Below are 19,836 nucleotides of genomic sequence, written 5' to 3' on the forward strand. Positions count from 1 at the left end.
GCAACACCTAAATTTTCCAATAAAACACTATATAAAAAACTGATACAATTACTAAAGAATACTGCAACATAAATCAATAGTTCAATTTGCAGTTTAGAGCAAAAGTGCATGTCGGCACGTTACTGTAGTACACTGTAACGTGCCGACATTTCAAGGATTGATCATTTCAATGATTTCAAGGATTGATCATTTCAATGATTCAAATGATTTTATTAAACAAGTAGTTTATTAAACGTTCTTTTGAATTTTTCAAATAAGTAATTGAGTCTAAGCAACAGAAAAATTAGTAATGTATGTTTATTATAATGGTTTCCACTTTACAGTGCAATATCCGCTTGGCTTGATCAAAACATTAGTATGCTCGAAATCGCTTCTGGTTATATTAACTTATTCTTCACTTGCAATGAGTGGCAGCATGGATAGCCCATTGCTGCGCAAAGAGTGTGAAAAATTCTGACCAACAATTGATGCAAAGGAATCCATGACATTTTAGCAAGAGGTGATAGTGATTGAATTAGGTCAGAAACTGCGAAAATTAGAGGCAATAATAGCTAAATTAGAGTAAAAAAAAGCATTAGAATTGAATTGAGAGTTCAGAATCATTCGTAAATTTCAAGTCAGTTGGTCTCAAAAGCGGAAAATTTTGGACCAGTTTTTCTCAAATGATACAACTTTGGAATTCGAATAATTGCAGAGACAGCATGAAAATGAGACTACAAATGACTACCGTTCTTTGAGGTAGTCAAAGCGGTCACGCAAAAATTTGCATAACTTCAACAAAAACTAATATAACTAAGTTTTTGGTGCTTAAAATAAGCATAATTAAGCTGTACCAAGCCTGCTCTCACCCTTTATTCTCTCAAAATTGAAATAAAAATAAAAAAAAATTTAAACCATTTCTCGATACTGAGAAAACTTTTTGAAATTTTTTTATGTCCTTTGAATCACGACAGAAAGGGCTTCAATTTGGTATATCGCTCAGTTAACGTTCTTTTATCAATATACGATCATATCTGCAATATATTGGGTTTCAGGCTCAGATTTAAACCCTAGAATTGTCGCCAGCATACAACTGCACATCCATATTTAAAAAAAAATCTCAAATGATTTTATATGTAAAATCACATATTTTCACAATATTCCTGTTATTTAGTTATTTTTAGTAGCCCGTATGTGTATCATTTGCTGCCATCAAAAATATAAACTCTAAAGTAATAATTTGAAAAACATCAGGCAGAAAAAAAAACATGAATATTTTGAAAATTTTCAAAACAATGAAAATCGCCACATCCCGATACTTAAACCTTGCAGTAGAACAATATAAATTTTGAGAAGTACTTCAGTTTTTAGGATTTAAAACTTTTGAAATATCACAAAACAACGTCATATTTTTGGATGGAGGCCCATTCTGCAACTGCTGGGTGTACATAATCAAAAGGTCAAAAAATTCAAATTTTGGGGTGTTTTTTTTGAAAACTTGAAAAATTAAAACTTGAAAACTTTTGAAAAATCACAGCAACGACAGATCTTGGAAGCTAAAAGGGTTTGAGCAGTTAAATTTGGAGGAAATCTCGGATTGTGCGCAGAGAACATCCCACTATAGGGTTAATCATTTCAAAATTCGTGAATTTTAAATCCAAGTTTTTGGAAAAATGATAAAAGCCGCCATATCTCAGAAAGTAAAAAGATTTGAGCAGTCATATTTGGAGGCAAGATTTGCGACCCCTGAGAGTATTCTGACAGCATTGAACTACACGGTTTGGAAATTCAAATTTGGCACCCAATTAAAGGAGTGTGAACTTCAAATTTTGAAAAACTTTCAAATTCAAGTTTTCAGAGAATTTGCGAAGCAATTACAAAAATCGTCTTCTCCTAACTAAAGGAAACTGTCTATTCATATTTGGAGGGCATATTACCCTCCAAATATTACCCTTAGGAAAAACTGACAGCAACCCACTATCCAGTTGCTAACTTCCAACCTAGTGAAGAAAACACTCGAGTCAATTTTGAAAATCGAAAAAATTTCTTAATCATTGCAATATACGCTGTAGCCTAAACGTGAAAAAATTCATTTGTTAAACATGAGAAATTAATACAATGAGAAAGCTTAACATCAAAAGCCCGTAACTGTGCAAGTAGCACATATGTTCCGACCAGTCTTTAATAAAACTGCAAAAGAAATTTTTTTTTCAAAACTAGTTCAGTTTTTCTGGGTGGTGTGATAAAAGGAGCAGACGTAAATCTATAAATTAGGCATAATCGACTGTCATAGTAATATAAGAAATATTTTTAAAAATATGTTAAAAAAATGACTCAACGGTCTTCATTTTGGTATATCACGACTGAAAGGGCTTTATTTTGGTATATTACTCGACCCATTCCGATGATTATTCGTGGTACCAGATTCCGCGTGGAAAATAAAGAAAAAAGAAACAAAACACACCCGAGATCCTCCATATTTTTCAAATGGTCGGAACAATTAAGCTAAGACTTTCACCTGCATGCCTCACAAGAGAAATATCAAACTTCATCAGATTCAATTTTTTTCGCGTTGAAAATTTGTGATGATAAAAAAATTAACATGAACAATCTCCTAAAAAAACCAACCTTTTATACTTCACGAATTGGAAAAGTGATAACTCATTTCACGTACACTGAATGGCAGCATTGATAGCCGATTGCTGCGCAAAGAGTAGCAAAAATTCTGAATAACGGTTGCTGCAAGGGAATCCAGGAAGTTTTTTTTAGTAAGAGGTGATTGAATTAGGTCAGAAATTGCAAAAACTAGAGGCAAAAATAGCTAACTTAGAGTTAAAAAAAGCAATAGAATTGAATCGAGAGCTCAGCGTCATTCGTAACTTTTGTGTCCTGGTCTCAAAAGCTGAAAAATTCCGATCCGTTTTTCTCAAAACTGAGACAGCTTTGGAATCCGAATCACGGCTGAGACGGCTTGAAAGTGAGACTAAATATGACTACTTTTCTTTGAGGTAGTCAAAGCGGCCACCGGGCCGTAGCAACAATTTGCATAAAAATTTGCATACCTGAAGAGAATCAAGCCCCAGACCTATGTCCTCAGAAAAGGTACTAGTGGTAGTACACGCTTTTGGACAACTGTCCAAGGGTTTTCACCCCTCAGTTTTCATCTGGCACGAAATTGAATTTTTTCAGGGTGTTCCAGATTCCACAAACTCATAGCACTCGCCATGTGCATGAGTTAACCTCGTGGAATTTTTCTCGGAAGAACGTTTGAAAGGCACATTGATTCTACTGCAGAGGTATAGAAAACACTTTGTGTTCGTTACAATGTTTTAAGCAAGTTCTTAATGATTTTTGCTATTTCTGATAGACAAGTTGTTTTCAAGCATTCTATGTTTTTAAATCATAGAACTTCCTAGTCGCATTCGTAGAAATGCACAGAACTTTTCTTTTTGCTAAGGTCCAGGACAAAAACATGTTATTAGTTGATTATTTTTTCTTGAAATTAATATTAAACACAAAGGCTGAAAAATTAGTAATCATGCGAATCGAAAACAAATTAAGGACTTAAATATAAGTAAATATTTGATTGCTTCAACTTGTGAACACTTGAGCACCCCAGTTTGTCCTGAATTTGTTATTTAAAAGATTTCAAAATTATTACATTGCAGGAAAAGGCTAGAAATCTGATGCTGATGTGATAGATTCGAGGAGTGTCGTTGATATAGACCTCATCGGGTATGTGGGCGTCTCCGAGTTGAACAAAACTATCATTATGTAGTTGGTCACGCCTAATAAAAACACTTTGCAACCCTTCTTGACCCAGTACAGCTCCGACATATCATTTTCAGGACCCTCGCTGGAATCGACTTCTTTGGCCATTTGTTCTTCAGACGTCGGCGTCTCGCCTGAAGCGTTAGCACCTTGTGTGTTGTTGTCTGTTAGTGAGGTAGCTGAAGGTTGACAATCGATCATTCTGATCATCTCGAAATTTGTCTTGATAAAATCGCATAAGTATGTGCGCATAGTGTCCTTGTCCATGGTTCTGGAGGCGCCTGCTGCAACTGAAGAGTCGCTCGCAATATTTGTGTGAGGATTGAATGAGAGTACAGAAAGCCGAGTAGTTCTGCTATAACAACAGAAGGCTTGAACATGCGCGTTTGCTTGGCTTTGAATCGGGAAACATCTGTCCTTTATGTGAAGAGCACCTTGAATTAAATCAATCTTTGTGGCCAGAATTTGTTCAATCTGGTTTATCACTGTCTGGATTTTGACGTCGTTTTCACACAACATGCAGAGCATCGCATCTTGCATGAGTTGCACCCTCAAAAGTCTAATTGGTGCTGCAGGATTTGTGTAAGGTAGATATACCGGAATGTCTGAGATCGAAGACAGGGTGTTTTCGTAAATTGAAGTAACGAAGGATACAATTAATCGCATTTCAGGAATCTTAATTAGTTTAAACCATTCGCTCGTACCGCAAACGATTTTACCTCCCATCATTATGCAAGCGTGTAAGCATTCACAACTTTCTGTGAAGCCTTCGAGCAGCTCGTTCAAGTCTTTACGTTTTTCACTGAGGATGAAATCGCAAGTGTTGAGAAGAACGCTAGGAGCTGAAGACGATCTGATAAGTTGCTCAAAGAATGGGGTAAACATCTGGAACTCTCGTTGCAATCTGTTTGTGTGTAAATTGATGTCATACGAGGTAAAGGCAGCCCCACTAAGTTCGTTTCGTCCTTTCAGAAGGACCATACCGGCGGCGAAATCCTGTATTACACAGTTCATGTAATAGGTATGTTCTTCGTCAACTTGAACTTCGTTTTTCTGGACAGCCACTATCATGATAAACTCCGAAACTGGAAGAAAGCTTGTGATGTGATGCTCACATTTAAACTTTTCGAGCCTTACATCAAACCTTTGACCGTAAGTAAACGTCCCGCCCATAGGTAAGTAGGTAATTGAGGGAATATTACTTGAATTTACGTTCTTCTGAAGCAAAACCTGTCCAGTTTCTGGCACTAGAACAATTATAGATGTCATTATTACCCTGAAACGATCTATTAGCTCAAACTGAATAATAAACACGCTCAAACCACTCAAACACGCTCAAACCACTATAAGCTCAAACCACTTGAGGAACAAATATGGATGACTTTGATTGAAATCACCCTGAAAAAATTGAAAAAGTCGTTTTAGTCAATAAAATACTACAAAATCCCAAAATATTCTGAACAAAACTGCCTGTATCATTAGTAACTTTACAAAGCTTTCGGAATACAAGAAAAAACCAAATTATCAAAAAAAAATATTCCTACGGAACAAAGTGGACAAAAACAAGCAGACCAACAATAATCTAAATTAGCCGAACACTTTGTTTGCAAAAAAAAACAGGTCTCGACTGAAATCGAACTCGAGGGCTCAGTCGTCTCATGCATGGGGGCTACAGTAACTTGGAGGAAAGCTGAACCTTCAAAAAAAAGTCGGGCGAAGAGAAGCAAGCCGATAAATATAAACAGACGGACGATAGCCTGAAAAAGCACAAAACACTAGTTTACAAAAAAAATTAGGCCCCGGTCGTATTCGAACCGCAACCCTTTGCGGTTTCAATCAGTTGTGTTACCTTTAAGCCAGATGCTCCGGATGATTGATTGATTTTGAAGTTACAACTCAGGCAGAGCTGAGCTTCGCACCACCTGCAAAACAAAACCAGAAAGTCGCAAAAATCGAATAAAAAAATCGACACAAATGCGAAGCTGAGCTTCCCACCACTTGCAATGCAAAACAAGAAAGCCACTGAGTCAGAAAAAATGAAAATTACGAAAAAAAACAGATCTACTGATAAGGCTTGAATTGAAACAAACTCGAGCCGAGACAACAGAATGTGAAACTAGCATTGAAAAGAAAAACTATCAAGCGGTAACAAAGCCGGAAATACCTTCGCAAAAATCCTTTAGGCCGAAAATTTTTTAAATAAAATTATCAAGTTCCCCTCAGTCTCAAACAACCACACTCATACACAAACTTTATTCTCGCGTCAAATGAAACAATAAGCGGCCAATATATAAGCCGAAAAAGAAGGAAAAAAATCCCGGAAAAAAACCGAAAAAGATTCAGACAAATAAAAAGTCACCCTCAAAACACAAATATAGCGCGTGAAACGACGCAATATGAGGCGACTAAGCCAATTTTAACATTTACCTTTTTGAAAAAAAAACAATTCGTTGTCAGATTTAAATCCGGTACCTTCTTTGATTCAAATCTGGCCCATTCTTTACCTTCAAGTTAAACATGCAAAACACTAAGCGCTAAGAAATTTGAATTCAGTGTAGACCATTTTACCACCAGGAGCCCAAATGAGTCCTGTGAACAAAGTTTTTTTACGGAAAAGAAAATAAAGAACCGATTGTAATACCTTGCTTATCGCAGGTATAAAAAGTCTTCATTGCGTACAAGCACAAGATCAATAGGTTGTTGTGCTTATACTTTAGTCTCAAGAACATTTCTTAACAATTAATTTTATTAAATATTTAATTTACGTTCTTTCTATGTGTTTCGCAGCATGTTCTTTCAATTGATTTCTTAACCTCAGAACGATTGAAAACTTTTTCGATTTTTTATAAATTCAACACTAACTTTCCACAGAAACTTGATTCGATCGGCTGCTAGCCATAAAATCTTAACACGATTGTTGACCCATTAAAAAACCAAAAATCGAATTACTTGGCTCAAAAGGTGGAAAACAGTGGAATTGTAGTTTTTTGACGTCAGCCAGCCTTCAATTCAGACTTTTTCTAGTTTCCGCCGCAGTGAAACTTCTGGGCAAATGTTACGTAGAAGTTTTTTTCAGCCTTTTTTGAAAGGGCCTGATTAAGGTTTTAACCATTGTTATCAGCGAACGCCTTATTTCTACTTAAGCGCATTAATGCCCCGCATTGAGCTAGCCGGAGTGCACGGACCCTCCAGTTAACTCGGTTTAAATTTTCAACTTAGTTAAGACTTTTGGGGAGCGGGGTATTAGGTGGTAAGTCAAAGACCGGCTTCTCCTTCGGCTCGGCTCTAAGAACAAAAAAAAACTGTCAAGGCGTAAAGTTAAAAAAAAACAGTGAAAAGTAAGAAAAAAATCAATAATCAAATGTATCTTAAACCAAAAAGAGCGAAAAAAAAAACAAAATAAAATGCTCAAAACCTAAAACAAAACGAAAACAATATGACAATTTTATGTCGGCCAAAATTCAATTTAAATTTCCGAGCTGAGCTTCGCACCACTTGCAAAACAAAACCATAAAGCCGCAAAAATCGAATAAAAAATTCGACACAAAGGCAAAGCTGAGCTTCCCAACACTTGCAATGCAAAACAAGAAAGCCGCTAAGTCAAAAAAAATGAAAATTTCGAAAAAAAACTGATGTACTGATAAGGCTTGATTTCAATTAACATCGAGCCAAGACAATAGAATGTGAAACTAGCATCGTAAGAAAAAATATCAAGCGGTATCAAAGCCGAAAATACTTTCGCAGAAACCCTGTAGGCCGAAGATTTAAAAAAAAAATTATTAAGTTCCCCTCACCCTCAAACAAACACACTCACTCAGAAATTTTATTCTCGCGTCAAATGAAACAAAAAGCGGCCACTATATAAGTCGAAAAAGAAAAAAAAGTAAAGCCCGGAAAAAACCGAAAAAATTTCAGACAAATAAAAAACCACTCTCAAAACACATACATCGCGAGTGAAACGACGCAATATGAGGCGAATAAGCCAATGTAGTATAAACATAAACCTATCAAGACAAGAAAAACTTACACAGCTCGTGAACCGATGAAGTACGAGGCGACTAAGCCGATGTAATATAAGCTGCAACATATCAAGCCGAAAAAACTAGTAAAAGAAAGACGCAGAAAAAAAATTCAAAAAAAACTTCAATTAATGAGAAAACGTAGTCCCCCTCAAAACACAGACAAGCACACCAAAACTTGATACGACCATCGAAAGCCGTAATATGCGGCCATTAAACCTATACAAAAAAAAACCAAAACCGATCACGCCAAAAAAAAAAGTAAAACAAAAACTCCGAAAAAATTGTTGTCGTGAAAAAAATGAACTATAATTTTTCTAAGATGTGTAGCATTCTGTGCAACGCAGAGGAGAGCCTAGAAATTATGTTTTCCGTGAAACTACTGGGTATTAGGCCACCAAGTCGATATAAAATATGTCAAAACCTTTTTAGCCGAAAAAAGGACACAGAAAACAAATTATAACAAATCGAGTTGGAAAAATCACAACTAACATACAAATCAGATTTTTAAAAGGACGGATATTTCAAATTACAAACTCACAAGCTTAATATTTGCAACCGAGGGGAGTAGGAGTTGCTAAGCGGACGAAGAAGCAAAGGAGTCCAGAAAGGAGTCCTCTGGACAACTGTTGTTTAAGGCAAAATCTAAAACCCGATTGCAGTACCCTTCTTATCGCAAGATAGAACATTTCGAAAAAATGAAGTTATCAAAACTAATAAGGCTGATTGTGAAAGGAAAACATTCCAAAAAAAAATAGGAAAAAAAATTACAAAAAGAATTCACAAAAGTAGGAACACGAAGGCATGAAGACCATTTATTATTGGCCGAAACCTATCAAGCAAAAAAATACTCAATAGAAAAAAAAAACAACTAAACCAAAGCAAAAATTACCATCATCCTCAATTTTTTTTTGCATTTTTGCGATCCAGAGGAGAACAATAAGTTTATCTTTTCGTAAATAAAACACTAAGCCCGTGAAAAATTACGTCGAAACCAATTGTGCAGGATTAGGTTTCAACGCAACCCATAAAAAAAATACACGAAGTCTGGGTTAGTAAAAATACAAACACATTAAAAAAACATTTGAAGCAACTACAACTTACCTTGCCATTTACTTTTGCGATTAATTTTTACAAAAGGGCAACTAAGACGATAAACATAAGCAGAAGACAAATAAGACGACAATTTTTGAAACGGAACCTTTTGACCTTACAAACCTAGAAGCTTTGCCGTTGCAGGCGTTTTTGATACCTTCAGACCAATTGGACCGGACACAATAGTATGTATTTAAATTTTTTTGAACTGAACCTAAGCCTACCATATCTAGCTTTAGGATATGGAAAAGTCTAGCGCTACCCAGTGCAATTCTCTAGCTAACCGCGAGTGTAAATACGAACCAGTAACACAGCTGAAAAACCTGAGCAGAAGCTTTTCAAGACAAAACAAAATAAAAAAATTCTAAACTGTATAAAAACTTTCTGAACTGATTAAAAAATTTCAATAAAATTTTTAAATTGATTAAAAACTGTAAAATTGCGAAAACAAAAAAATAAAGCAACTACATTGAAAAATGTTTTGGGCAAAAAACCTCCTGGATGGGACAACTAAACCAACAAAACCGATAAAGCAGTTAAAAATTAGACCAAATACGGAAAAGAAAACAAAGTACCGATTGTAATACCTTGCTTATCGCAGGTGTTAAAAGTCTTACTTGCGTACAAGCAAAAGATCAATAGGTTGTTGTGCTTATAATTTAGTCCAAAAAACTTTTCTTAACAGTTAATTTTGTTTAATTTTTAATTTACGTTCCTTCTATGTGTTTCCCATTATGTTCTTTCAATTGATTTCTAACGATTGAAAATTTTTTTTCAATTTTTTAAAATTCAAAACAAATTTTCAACAAACAGAAACTTGATTCGATCGGCCGCTAGCCATAAAATCTAAACACGATTGTTGACGCATGAACAAACCGAATATCATATGGCTTCGCTCAAAAGGTGAAAAACACGTGGAACCGCAGTGAAATTTCTGGGCAAATGTTATGTAGAAGTTTTTCTTAGCACTTTTGAGTGGGCCTGATTAAGGTATTTAACCATTGTTATCAACGAACGCCTTATTTCTACTTAAGCGCATTAATGCCCCGTATTGAGCTAGCCGGAGGGCACGGACCCTCCAGTTAGCTCGGTTTAACTTTTCAATTTAGTAATGACCGAAAATTCGGGGGGCGTGGGCTTAGGTGGGAAGTCAATGACCGGCTTCTCCTTCGGCTCTAAGACCAAAAAAACGACTCTGAAAACAGTGAAAATTAAGAAAAAATCAATAAGTCATTGTATCTTAAACCAAAAAGAACAAAAAACAAAATAAAATTCAAAAAACCTAAAACAAAACGAAAACAATATGAATATGTTCTGTCGGTCAAAACTCGATTTGAATTTCCTATTTTCTGTTGCTTCAATTTAATTCTTATCATTCCTGATTGTTGATTGTTTGTTAAATGCTATCAATGGAGTGGTGTATGAGTATTTAAGCACATTAAAGATATTTTTGCCGGTGACTGGATGGTAGTTCGGCGCGTCAGGGCAGTCGAGCGTCAGACACAACATGAGCCATGAGGGACTACTTTAATGTTTGTGAAAACTGCCTTGATAGCCTTGAGAGGACACCGGAAGAAACAGCAATACACGTCCTGTAGTACCCGAGACACCGACATAAACATTTTGTGCCACAATCAATAAACATTTCTCATCGAATATCATTCCAGCATAAATTGTACACTTTCAGTATTTCTCTATACTTTATACTAATGGTTAATTCAAAACCTTTTGCCCCACTTTAATGTTTGTTGGTTATCGTCAGAGCAGTTTTGTTATCGTTGGGAAACTAATTCTGAAAAAAAAGAAAGATAGGAGGTACAATGGGACCGGTTTCTTTGTTCCTCCATCGACTGCAAAAATCCGAATCAAATGGTTTGATTGGAAAAAAGGTAAAAATAAGAGGGTACAGTAAGTGAAATTCAAGACTAAAATAAGGTTAAAAAACACATTTTGTCAAAAAATAAGATTTTTGGACCACTCGTTAACATCAAAACTTTGGTAATTCAAGATTCTTCGAACGGAAAAAATCATCTGCACAAGTGCGGTTAACTACTTAAAAGAAACCGCGCAGAAATAAGCTCAGAAAAATGAGAAAATAATTTTTTAATTGAGTTTTGTTTGTGAAGTTTTGACATAGATCAATCTGTAGAAAAATTTAGTTTTTAAGTGTTTCGCGAGCGGTTTTGCTTGGTGTTAAGGCAACCATCTCAGTAGCATTTTGAAACAAAACAGAGATGTTAAGTTTTAAAGAAGCATTTGGAGGGTCGAATATGACAGTTTTTGGCTAAAAGTTTGTTTCTAAACAGTTTTGGTCCATTATATTGCATTATTTTAGTATCTTTTAGTGCTATTGCGTTGTATCAAAAATTTTCAAGCGATTTGAGCAAAAATTGCGAGAAAAAATTATGAAAGTCTATGTGAGTGTTGAGAAAAAGGCAAAAAAAACGAAACACTTTTTTTAATTTTCAAAGACCATTGAACCGATTGGAATAAATCTGATATTATAGGTCGAAATTTTTCATAGCCTTTTAATAGGTTATTAAGTCTTAGAATAACGGTTTATGTAAAAATCGGTTCGCAAAGAAACATTTTTAGATTTAGGGTAACCTGACTGAAGAAAATGACCCTTGAACGAACATGATCGGATGAGCAGCCATACCATGACAAAATTGGAGGCCCGAATAGACGCAAAAACCAATCTGATGATGGAGAAGTTTCATGAGTTTTCGAAAATTAGTAACCGGGAGAATAGCCTGGAGGCGAGCGAAAAATTGGGCTAAAAAACCGGCTTCCAAAATTTCAAACGTGCAGAGTCACCCCCTGCCAATACTAATTTTCCATCCATGGGACGAAACCAGTGCGGCAAAACGTGCGGTCTTTCTCAGGGATATATTTGTCGCCAATGTGCCAAAAGAGATCTGTACCAGAAAGCCTGTACCTTTTAGCCTAATTGTTGTGATAAACTTATTAAATAGATTTGTTATATTTGATGTTTGTGCCTGTTTGTGGAGCGCCCTCTGAGGGATTTTAGAGACAGGTCTGTCAAGTGGCTTTCGGTGTGGAGGTGGAAACTGGAACTGGCTTGAAGAGTCTGGTGGTGCACCGCTGGACCTACTGAGCTCGGGTGAGATTGTTCCTTGTTCGATTTTATGATTTAAATGAATTTAATTAGAAGAAGAAGAAGAAGAAAGAACACCTGAATTACTATACAGTAAAAAGCCGAGGCATCAGTATAGCACAGTGTAAATAATAAAGTTGGTTAAAATTCATTGGTTACATCAAACAAAAACACAACATCAGAAAACAAGCAATAAACAAAACAACAAAACAAAACAAGTTCGGTTACAGTTCAGAAATTGGTTGATTAAAATATATGAAGTTACGGATACTAAAAAAACATCAGTTTTAAGAATTAAGAACGAGCTGGTATCAAAACTTTACAAACGATTTTATAGATAGTCCAAACATATAGCGTATATATGTAACATTCGTCTACTGTAGTCACACATGAGGCTTAAGAAAAATAGGCCCTATAACCATTGGCTCAAGAGTCAGGGACACTATCTCTTGTGTTTTTCTACCTCAAATCAGTCGGAGCCAATTCGGTTCGCTTGTGACATGAGACTACGACCCGTTACAGCTTAAAGGCTACTACCAAAATATCCCCCACTCTAGAAATAATAACGTCCCCATACTCAGGTCTCTAGATACCCAAAATACATGAACGCCGTTAAAAACCGGGTTGGAACAATCCGTTAAGTTACTTTATATTAGACAGTGGAACTTTGATCCATTTCAGATGGATCAACCTAAAACTCGCCTTACCTCAACATAACAATCATAAAACACACTCTAGAAATTTAAATTAAGTACTCACATCGTAGCACACTCAAGAAAGGGAAGTACTTCAGTCGGTAATTAACTCGAGAATTAAATAACGTAACTAAATGAGTTTTAATGTTTCAATGACAAGGACAAGTTTTAACTCTAGGATGTAGTTTCTCGTGAACCATTGGGACACTCAAGCTGTCCACCTTTCCACCGAAGGTTCACTCTAATTCAGTTCAAATAGTAATCCAATCGAGTGATAACAATCCAGTTCTCGGGAATACGCCTGTCTCTGTTTCAGATGGGACAGCTCTACTCTCGTTCTATTCCGACAGAAATTGCGAATAGCAATTTCCCACTGTTTCATCTAGCAACTTTCCCGCGAGTGTTGTTCGATCGTTCTGAATTCTCTTTTTCGGTTTTCAGTTATCGCGAGAAAATCGTGCATGACAGGCTCCATTCGAATTTTTGAAAAATTAAATTTCACCCCAAAATTAAGTGCTCTTGCTTTTCTCAAGGTCAAACTTCCAAATATGACCGACTGGCACATACTCCCCGGACTCAAGATCGATGTCCTCATCGCGTGCTGTCGTCTGCCAGTGAGTCCCAAAAAATTGAGTGTTGCTCAAGGTACAGTGCCAGTGGTCATTTACAGAAGTTTGCAGCAGACTTAAGCTTATCTACACCCCAAAATTCACGGCCATGTAAAATTTTCACACTATCGCTAAACAGCAATCAAAATCTGCACACACTTGCACCTATGAATTCTCGCTTTTCAAGCCAATTATTTAAAATTTCTTTTGTCCCATTCAATTAGGAAATTGTCATGCAGCATTTTGATTTATATAATAGATATAGCATATTAATAACAATATCTGTTTCGTTAAAATTTCTTTTTCGTGAACCCAGGTTTCACCCGGATCCACACTCAAGCCCCCTTTCCCTCTCAAGACTCAAGATCCATTTGAGCCATCCGCTCATTTCGCACTCTTCGCCTTGGAGGTGCCGTCTCCTGAAGTACTGGATACGGCAAACTGTCCCAACAGTTCTTCTTCATCATCGGAGCTAATCACGATCTCCTCCCAAGCCTTCAGCTGTTCATAGGATCGCATCCATTCCTTTTGCTCCTGCAACCTTTTTGCCTGATTGGGTAGTGCCTTCACCCTTGATTCCCGGTTCAAACAAAAGGAGTTGTGTAGGCTCAAGCTCACGTTCTTCGCCAAGTCTTCCTCTAGTATTGATTCCCTCGCTTTGGTATTGTCTCTAGACATTTTACCCACTCTCTTCCATCCTGTCGTGATCGCATTTCGATGGGTTAACAGGGGTCTCTTGAAAGCTTCCGGCCCAATCTCGGCCTGGAACTGTCGATACTCCTTTTGATGCTTTCTCATGTGATCTTTCGTTGTCATGTATAACCAAGACGTCAGTGTCGCTCGAAACCATAGAAAGTACCTCAAGCGGCTCCATACGTGTCTGACTTCCGTTGGTATGGCGAATACTTTGCATGCAGTCTCAAACAACTCGAGTCTCCTGCTGTAGTCTATCACATATATTGACTCAGCCGTTGGCGTCTTTGCTTCCCGATACTTTGTTATATTCTCCTCTATCCATCTCAGAGCCAGCATCGTACTCACTACTAAGAGCGTCACCTTCTGCGGTGATCCGGTAATCAGATCGACCGAATTTCTTCCATATCCCACACCAGACAAAGGTTCTTGTGGTCTGGATACCACACCGTCTGTGCTAAACAGTGGCATGGGCATTCTCCATGGGTGATCTCAATGCTCCTGAGGTTACGCTCCCCCGAGGCTTCCAAGAGAGGCTCAAGCTCCATCATTTTCTCATGCATCGTGTCGTTCTCTCCCATGTTTGGAGTACCCCCCACAGGTTTTCCGATCACGTTTTGTCTCTCGTGATCGCTTGTGTTCTCACTTTCCAACTTCAAAAGCTCTTCTCCCCAGATTTCACTCAAGTCATCTCTCAACTCTTTCGGTACTGTCCCTCTGATTTTCCTCAACAACTTGTGCGAGTGATGCGATACCCGAGCCAACCTCACGCACTTGGGCACTGAGAAGGCCTTGTCCACCAATATTCTCTGGTTGGATGCTTCCACCATCGCCATGTGCAGTGGGTAGTGGCTCCCGCACAAATTGGCCATCATTGACCCTATCAGGGATTTTGCTTTCAACGGCAGGCCATAAGCTTCGCTCATGGGAAACCCCATTTCTGCCTCGAGACCAACCTTCCAGCTCCGGATATGTTTTTGAGTCACCTGCAACACTCCCGGCCATGATTCCACGCTCAACGCCGTCACTAAATGGTGTTCAGACTCTAGCCTCTCCAGTGACTGCAGACTACACGTTCTCGAGAAGAATCCGAGAGCTGTCGCTATGTTCACCGTAGTTCTCGCGTAACACTCCGCCACTATTTGTACTTCACTTTTCTCCCTTTCCGTGATGTCTTCAAACCAAGTAACCAGATCTTCTTTTTGAAAAGACAATATCCTGACACATGATCGTCCATCGCAGGTGTGCTCTCCACTCCCACACGTAGAATCCAGACAGCTACCCGGCTCCATCTTCTTTGCTGACTCAAGACTGTTCGTCTTTTCGCCTGACTCCTTCATCTGAGGTAAGATCAGTTTGTGCACCACACTCAATTTTGCCAAATCTTCATCTTCCGTTGGAGCTAACCTCACCCGTTCGGTGGTCTCCTCGATCAGACTCGCGTGGGGATGTGGGCACCAGGAGGGTCTTAGTAACTTCCATACCACTCCCAAGTTCGTGATCAGCAAGCCATTGCCATCACCCATGTTCACTTCAACTCTCTTGTTCGAGCGCAGTATGCTCACCACCTCCGGTGTTTTCTCAAGAATCAGGCCCAGGCTCGGCCTCTCTTTCTCCCCCGCGTCTATTTCCATTATTTTTTCTGTCCAAAACTTCAGCAGCTCCGCTACCTCGTGGTTCCTGTGAGCGCCTCCAGTTTCTGAGTCTAAGAAGGGGTTGTAGGCTATTCCCATCACTCCTGACACGTATTGGTATTCCCCCTTCTCGCTGGGTCTCGAGTACTGCTCTGACGAGGCCAGGTTACGGTGAACATCATGTTCTTCTTCGAACTTCTTGTTAAAAAACCTCCGCACCTCATCTAGCTTTCTGTGGTTCTCTAGGGATAGTCTGGAACCATCTTCCTTTTCTATTCCAGTACTCTGATACACGTTTAAGATGATCGTTGAGACTCTTTTTTCCACGGTTTTACTTCCGCTTGCCCTTTGGTGGCACGCCAAGATGGTGCTGTCAGACATCATTGACATTATCCATCTCAAGAAACATGTGGCATCCTTCCTCCTAGCCAGGCTCAAGCCTGAATTATCCCTGGCCACGTGTTGCATCAATGCTTGATACACATCTAGCTTCTTGCTTCCCAACTTCAGCCTGTCATATGAGGTCAATGTCTCCAACTCTATTCCCACCAGACTCCAGGTGAACATCAATTGTCCTGCGGTTCTAACGAAGGGATTCGCCATCAATGGCGGCGCTGACGAGGATGTCCTCATTGCCTCTTCGAAATGATCCTTCAACAAGTTCTGCCAGGACCTCTTCAGCTGATTCGCCAATTCTATCTTGTTAACCCCAGCCTTTTGCTGGGTGGCCCAATTGCGTCGTTTGCGAGCCACTCCACTGTCCAACTTCTTCAAGCAGTCTTCCATTTCCTTCAATGTCTCTAGGGCCACCCACCATGTCCGGGAGGTGTTCCTCGTTTTATTCCTCTCCAGTGGATCACTCGCCACTTGCTTCCCCGTGGCCTGGTGTGCCTTCGAAACCCATTCTTTGCCGACATCCACTTCCCATGTCTGTCCGCTCGTTGAACCTCTCTTCACGTTTATCTTCTGGGGCTTAAAGTCTTCCTCCGATGTCGAACTGGTGGAAGCCTCTATCTCCCTCTCTACTTCGAGGGTATGCCGCCGTCTTGCATGCCGCCGTCTTGCATCGAGCCAAAACCATCCACTGAAGGACTACCCAATCCCTCTACTTCTCTCTTCCTCTTGCGAGTCTTCACATCTCTGCTTGAGGGTGTTGTGGCTATCATCACTGATTCGACCTCTCTGTCTACCTCCAACCCCTCCAACTCTTGCCTCCCTCCTGCTCGAGCCTTAAGGATATTAGTACTTTTAATCATATTACTAGTCCCAACCTTATCCCCTTTTATATCATCAACTATTTTATCTACAGTTTTTTGTTTCAGAGTAGAGCCGTCCTCACATTTCTCTTCTCTAGTCTTCGATCGTGAATTCCTCAGCTCTATCAGCTTGTTCAGCAACTCTTTTCTCGCCCTCTCATCCAGGCCCGTTCCTATCAGAAGCGGTTCTCCATACTTCACAACTGTGTCCCACAGTTCCTCCTTGAATTTGTCCAGCGTCGTCTCGCTGCCCACTTCTTGATTGAATTCCTTCAAGAACTCCTGCCAAGCATCGTCCTTCAGAGACCCCAGGAACATGTCCCTATTTCCCTCAAAAGTATTCTTTTCCCTTTCCTCCGGGCTCAAGAGTATCATCCCCATATTGGAGGTCTCGCTTGCCAATGGCAACTCCAGATTCCTCCGGGGGGACGGGGTCAGCGGTGGAGTGGCAGTATCTGCCCAATTCTCCTCGCTCAATTCTTTCAACAGCTCTTGAGTGGTGAGCTCCTCCCCTGATGGTCTCGGTTCAGGCGTATTCCCCACTTCCATGTCCTCACCGGCTTCGCTGAGAGTTTCATCCATACTCTCTTCTTCTGACTCATTTCTTCTTCTCTCGAGAATTCTTTTGAACCGGTCCTCCACGGTTCCACTCCTCTTGTCTCCAGGTGTATCCACTGACAGTGGTGATGGTGTCGCCGGATCCAATCTCTTGTATTCCGTCAGGGCCACATACAGTTGACCTGCAGCATCCAGTTCTTTTCCCTCCTGTCTCATTTCCACGTGTTCTAAGCCATAGGGTGCCCTATACTTTCTTGTTGCAAATTTCATGTCGTCCACCAACGCGACATGCCCCTCCATCATGATCATCCTGCCATCATCCCATATTGGTAGCATATTCTCAAGTCCCTCCTGCTCAAGAGCTCTCAAGACCTTTCGCACCTTATATCCAGGGGGCTGCGAGCCTCTCATCCTTTTTGCTTGCGTCGTCCACGAATTTATTTTCGCCTCGCTAGTGTGGAAGTAAACCGCCGCCGTATAGCCGACGAACAGGGGGTCCCAGCCATCAGTGAAGTACTTCTGCACTTCTTCCGTAGTCATCCTCGCCATTATGGATGGAACTACCAAGGGGCTGTTCATTCCCAAGGTCATCCTCCTAACTATAGGGAACTCAGGCATGGTGGCCGGCAGGATTTCTTTCTCCATCATGGCCTCCAGCTCCCTCTTAACCAGTGCAAAGCTTTCCTTCCAAGCAGGAATCCTCAAGATCTCTCGTCCGTCTGCCGTCAGTGGGTTCAAATTCCAGAACTTGGGATACGTTTCGATGGGACCCTCTCGCTTGCCTCCCATTCTACATTGCATCTGCCCCCTGAAGTTGTACACTATCAGCTCGGCATCTTTCACTTTTCCAAAGAGTACCGTATTGCTCATTTGTGCTCTAAGCGCCTCCTGCTGACACCAATTGAGCGCCGTCCCATCCAGTACGCTGACAAGACTCAAGTGCGTCACAGAGTAACGATACGTTGTTACCATGGGATCTGGGAATGCGTACGTCACTGCTGGACCGTAAATGCAGGTCACCACCTCCTCTAGACCCCGGATTATCCCCATCGGGTCCGACCTCATTGCCAGGCACAGGTCCGTCAACAGAGGCATCCCTCCATTCATCTTCTTCCATTCTTCTCTCGATGTTGGATTCTTATCTTCACCCGTCATATGCCGATTCTGCATCATGAGGTATTGCACTAACAACGTCTTCAACCCCGCGGCACACTTGTAGGAGTAGGTTTCGATGCTCGAGTGGACTTTCCCCATAGACAGGGGCTCCCATATTCCATCAATCGATGAAACGACACCAATTCCCCATGGGTCAAGAGTACTAGTGCCAGATACCCATCAACCCGAAGTGTCTCTACTCCTCGACTAAACATGTACGCTGGGCCCATGTTGAACAAGTATCTGGGGTAGACCAGATATAAAGCCAAGAGCAGGCTGATGGGCATGCCCAGTATCTCCTGCACGAAGGCTCCAGAGATAGTCGCTGTGGTGCCGAACATTCCTGCCATGAATTCTTTCCCCCAGCAAGGACTCAAGAACTTAAGAATCACATGATCCCTTCTAGTCTTCAGCTCACCCTCGGCGTGCTCTCTCCAGAACCCTCCAATCGTCACTTCATTGGCGGCCGAGACAAATCTAGCCACCGTCATGCCTCTTCCTTCGGCCAGCTCCAGTTGTTTCTCCAGAAAACTCCAGACTTGTTTCACGAGGGGTGGTGCTTCCTCCCTCGTCTTATCCGTGGCGTTCTCCAGCCTTGGTGTCAAAAATGGCCACCAGCCATTCTCTTGCGTCAGGCGATATTTCATCGACTCTAATTGCTTCTCCGTGTCGGCCACATTTTTTCTCTCGTTGCTCGGACCTCTAGACTTGCCGGTGGAACTCGTGATCTTCACCTCCATGCTCCGAAACCACAAGCTGTCCGTCAATTGGCTTATCGCCGGGTGATCGTCCCCGATGACTGTGCTGAACTTAAGTTGTCTGGCAAAGTTCGATATCTCTAGCAAATACGATCAGGATGTCGGCTAATCCATAAAAGCCCCTCAGTGCATGAGATATGTCCGCCCATGCCGCTGCCAATTCTGACTTGCGGAGCCTCAGGTTCGATGGCTCCAATTCCCGATTGGGGGCTGCCATTAGAATCCGCCATTCGTTTCCCTCTGCTATTAGGATCAAGACCGCGTACACGAATTGTAGGGCGGGTGGTATATTCGCGTATCCAGGGGATGTAGTGAACACCACCTTCGTCTTGGATCCAAATCTCGAGACAACATTCTCTTGCACCTCATTCATCGCCGCAAACAACGTCTGAATGGCCTCCCATATCTTCTTCGATGTCGGTTCACTGCCCTTCAGCTGCTCAAGAAGTCCCGCCGCGTGCAGGTGATCATTCATTCCTGCAAACAATAGCAGCTCA

General features: G+C 40.4%; 3 protein-coding genes across 3 annotated transcripts in view; 1 reads left to right on the forward strand and 2 right to left on the reverse strand.

The window, feature by feature from the left end:
• The window catches only part of LOC134840249 (serologically defined colon cancer antigen 8 homolog), a 143,294-nt gene that overhangs the window by 47,092 nt on the left and 76,366 nt on the right, over nucleotides 1-19,836 (reverse strand). The window lies entirely within an intron of this gene.
• Nucleotides 3,451-5,035, reverse strand: LOC134839515 (protein fuzzy homolog). Its single transcript, XM_063855092.1, has one exon. The coding sequence runs from the start codon at nucleotides 5,017-5,019 to the stop codon at nucleotides 3,655-3,657; it is 1,365 nt and encodes a 454-aa protein (XP_063711162.1). The 5' UTR covers nucleotides 5,020-5,035; the 3' UTR covers nucleotides 3,451-3,654.
• The window catches only part of LOC134840251 (tubulinyl-Tyr carboxypeptidase 2-like), a 295,321-nt gene continuing 287,301 nt past the window's right edge, over nucleotides 11,817-19,836 (forward strand). The window contains exon 1 of the mRNA XM_063855998.1: nucleotides 11,817-11,837. The gene's annotated coding sequence lies outside the window, so the exon portion shown is untranslated. The remainder of the gene's footprint in view (nucleotides 11,838-19,836) is intronic.

Source organism: Symsagittifera roscoffensis, chromosome 2, assembly GCF_963678635.1.
Source record: "Symsagittifera roscoffensis chromosome 2, txSymRosc1.1, whole genome shotgun sequence".
Lineage (NCBI taxonomy): Eukaryota > Metazoa > Xenacoelomorpha > Acoela > Convolutidae > Symsagittifera > Symsagittifera roscoffensis.

What these genes read in the sequence shown, in the direction of transcription:
- LOC134839515 (XM_063855092.1), bottom strand. Translation starts at nt 5,019, where the DNA reads ATGACATCTATAATTGTTCTAGTGCCAGAAACTGGACAGGTTTTGCTT.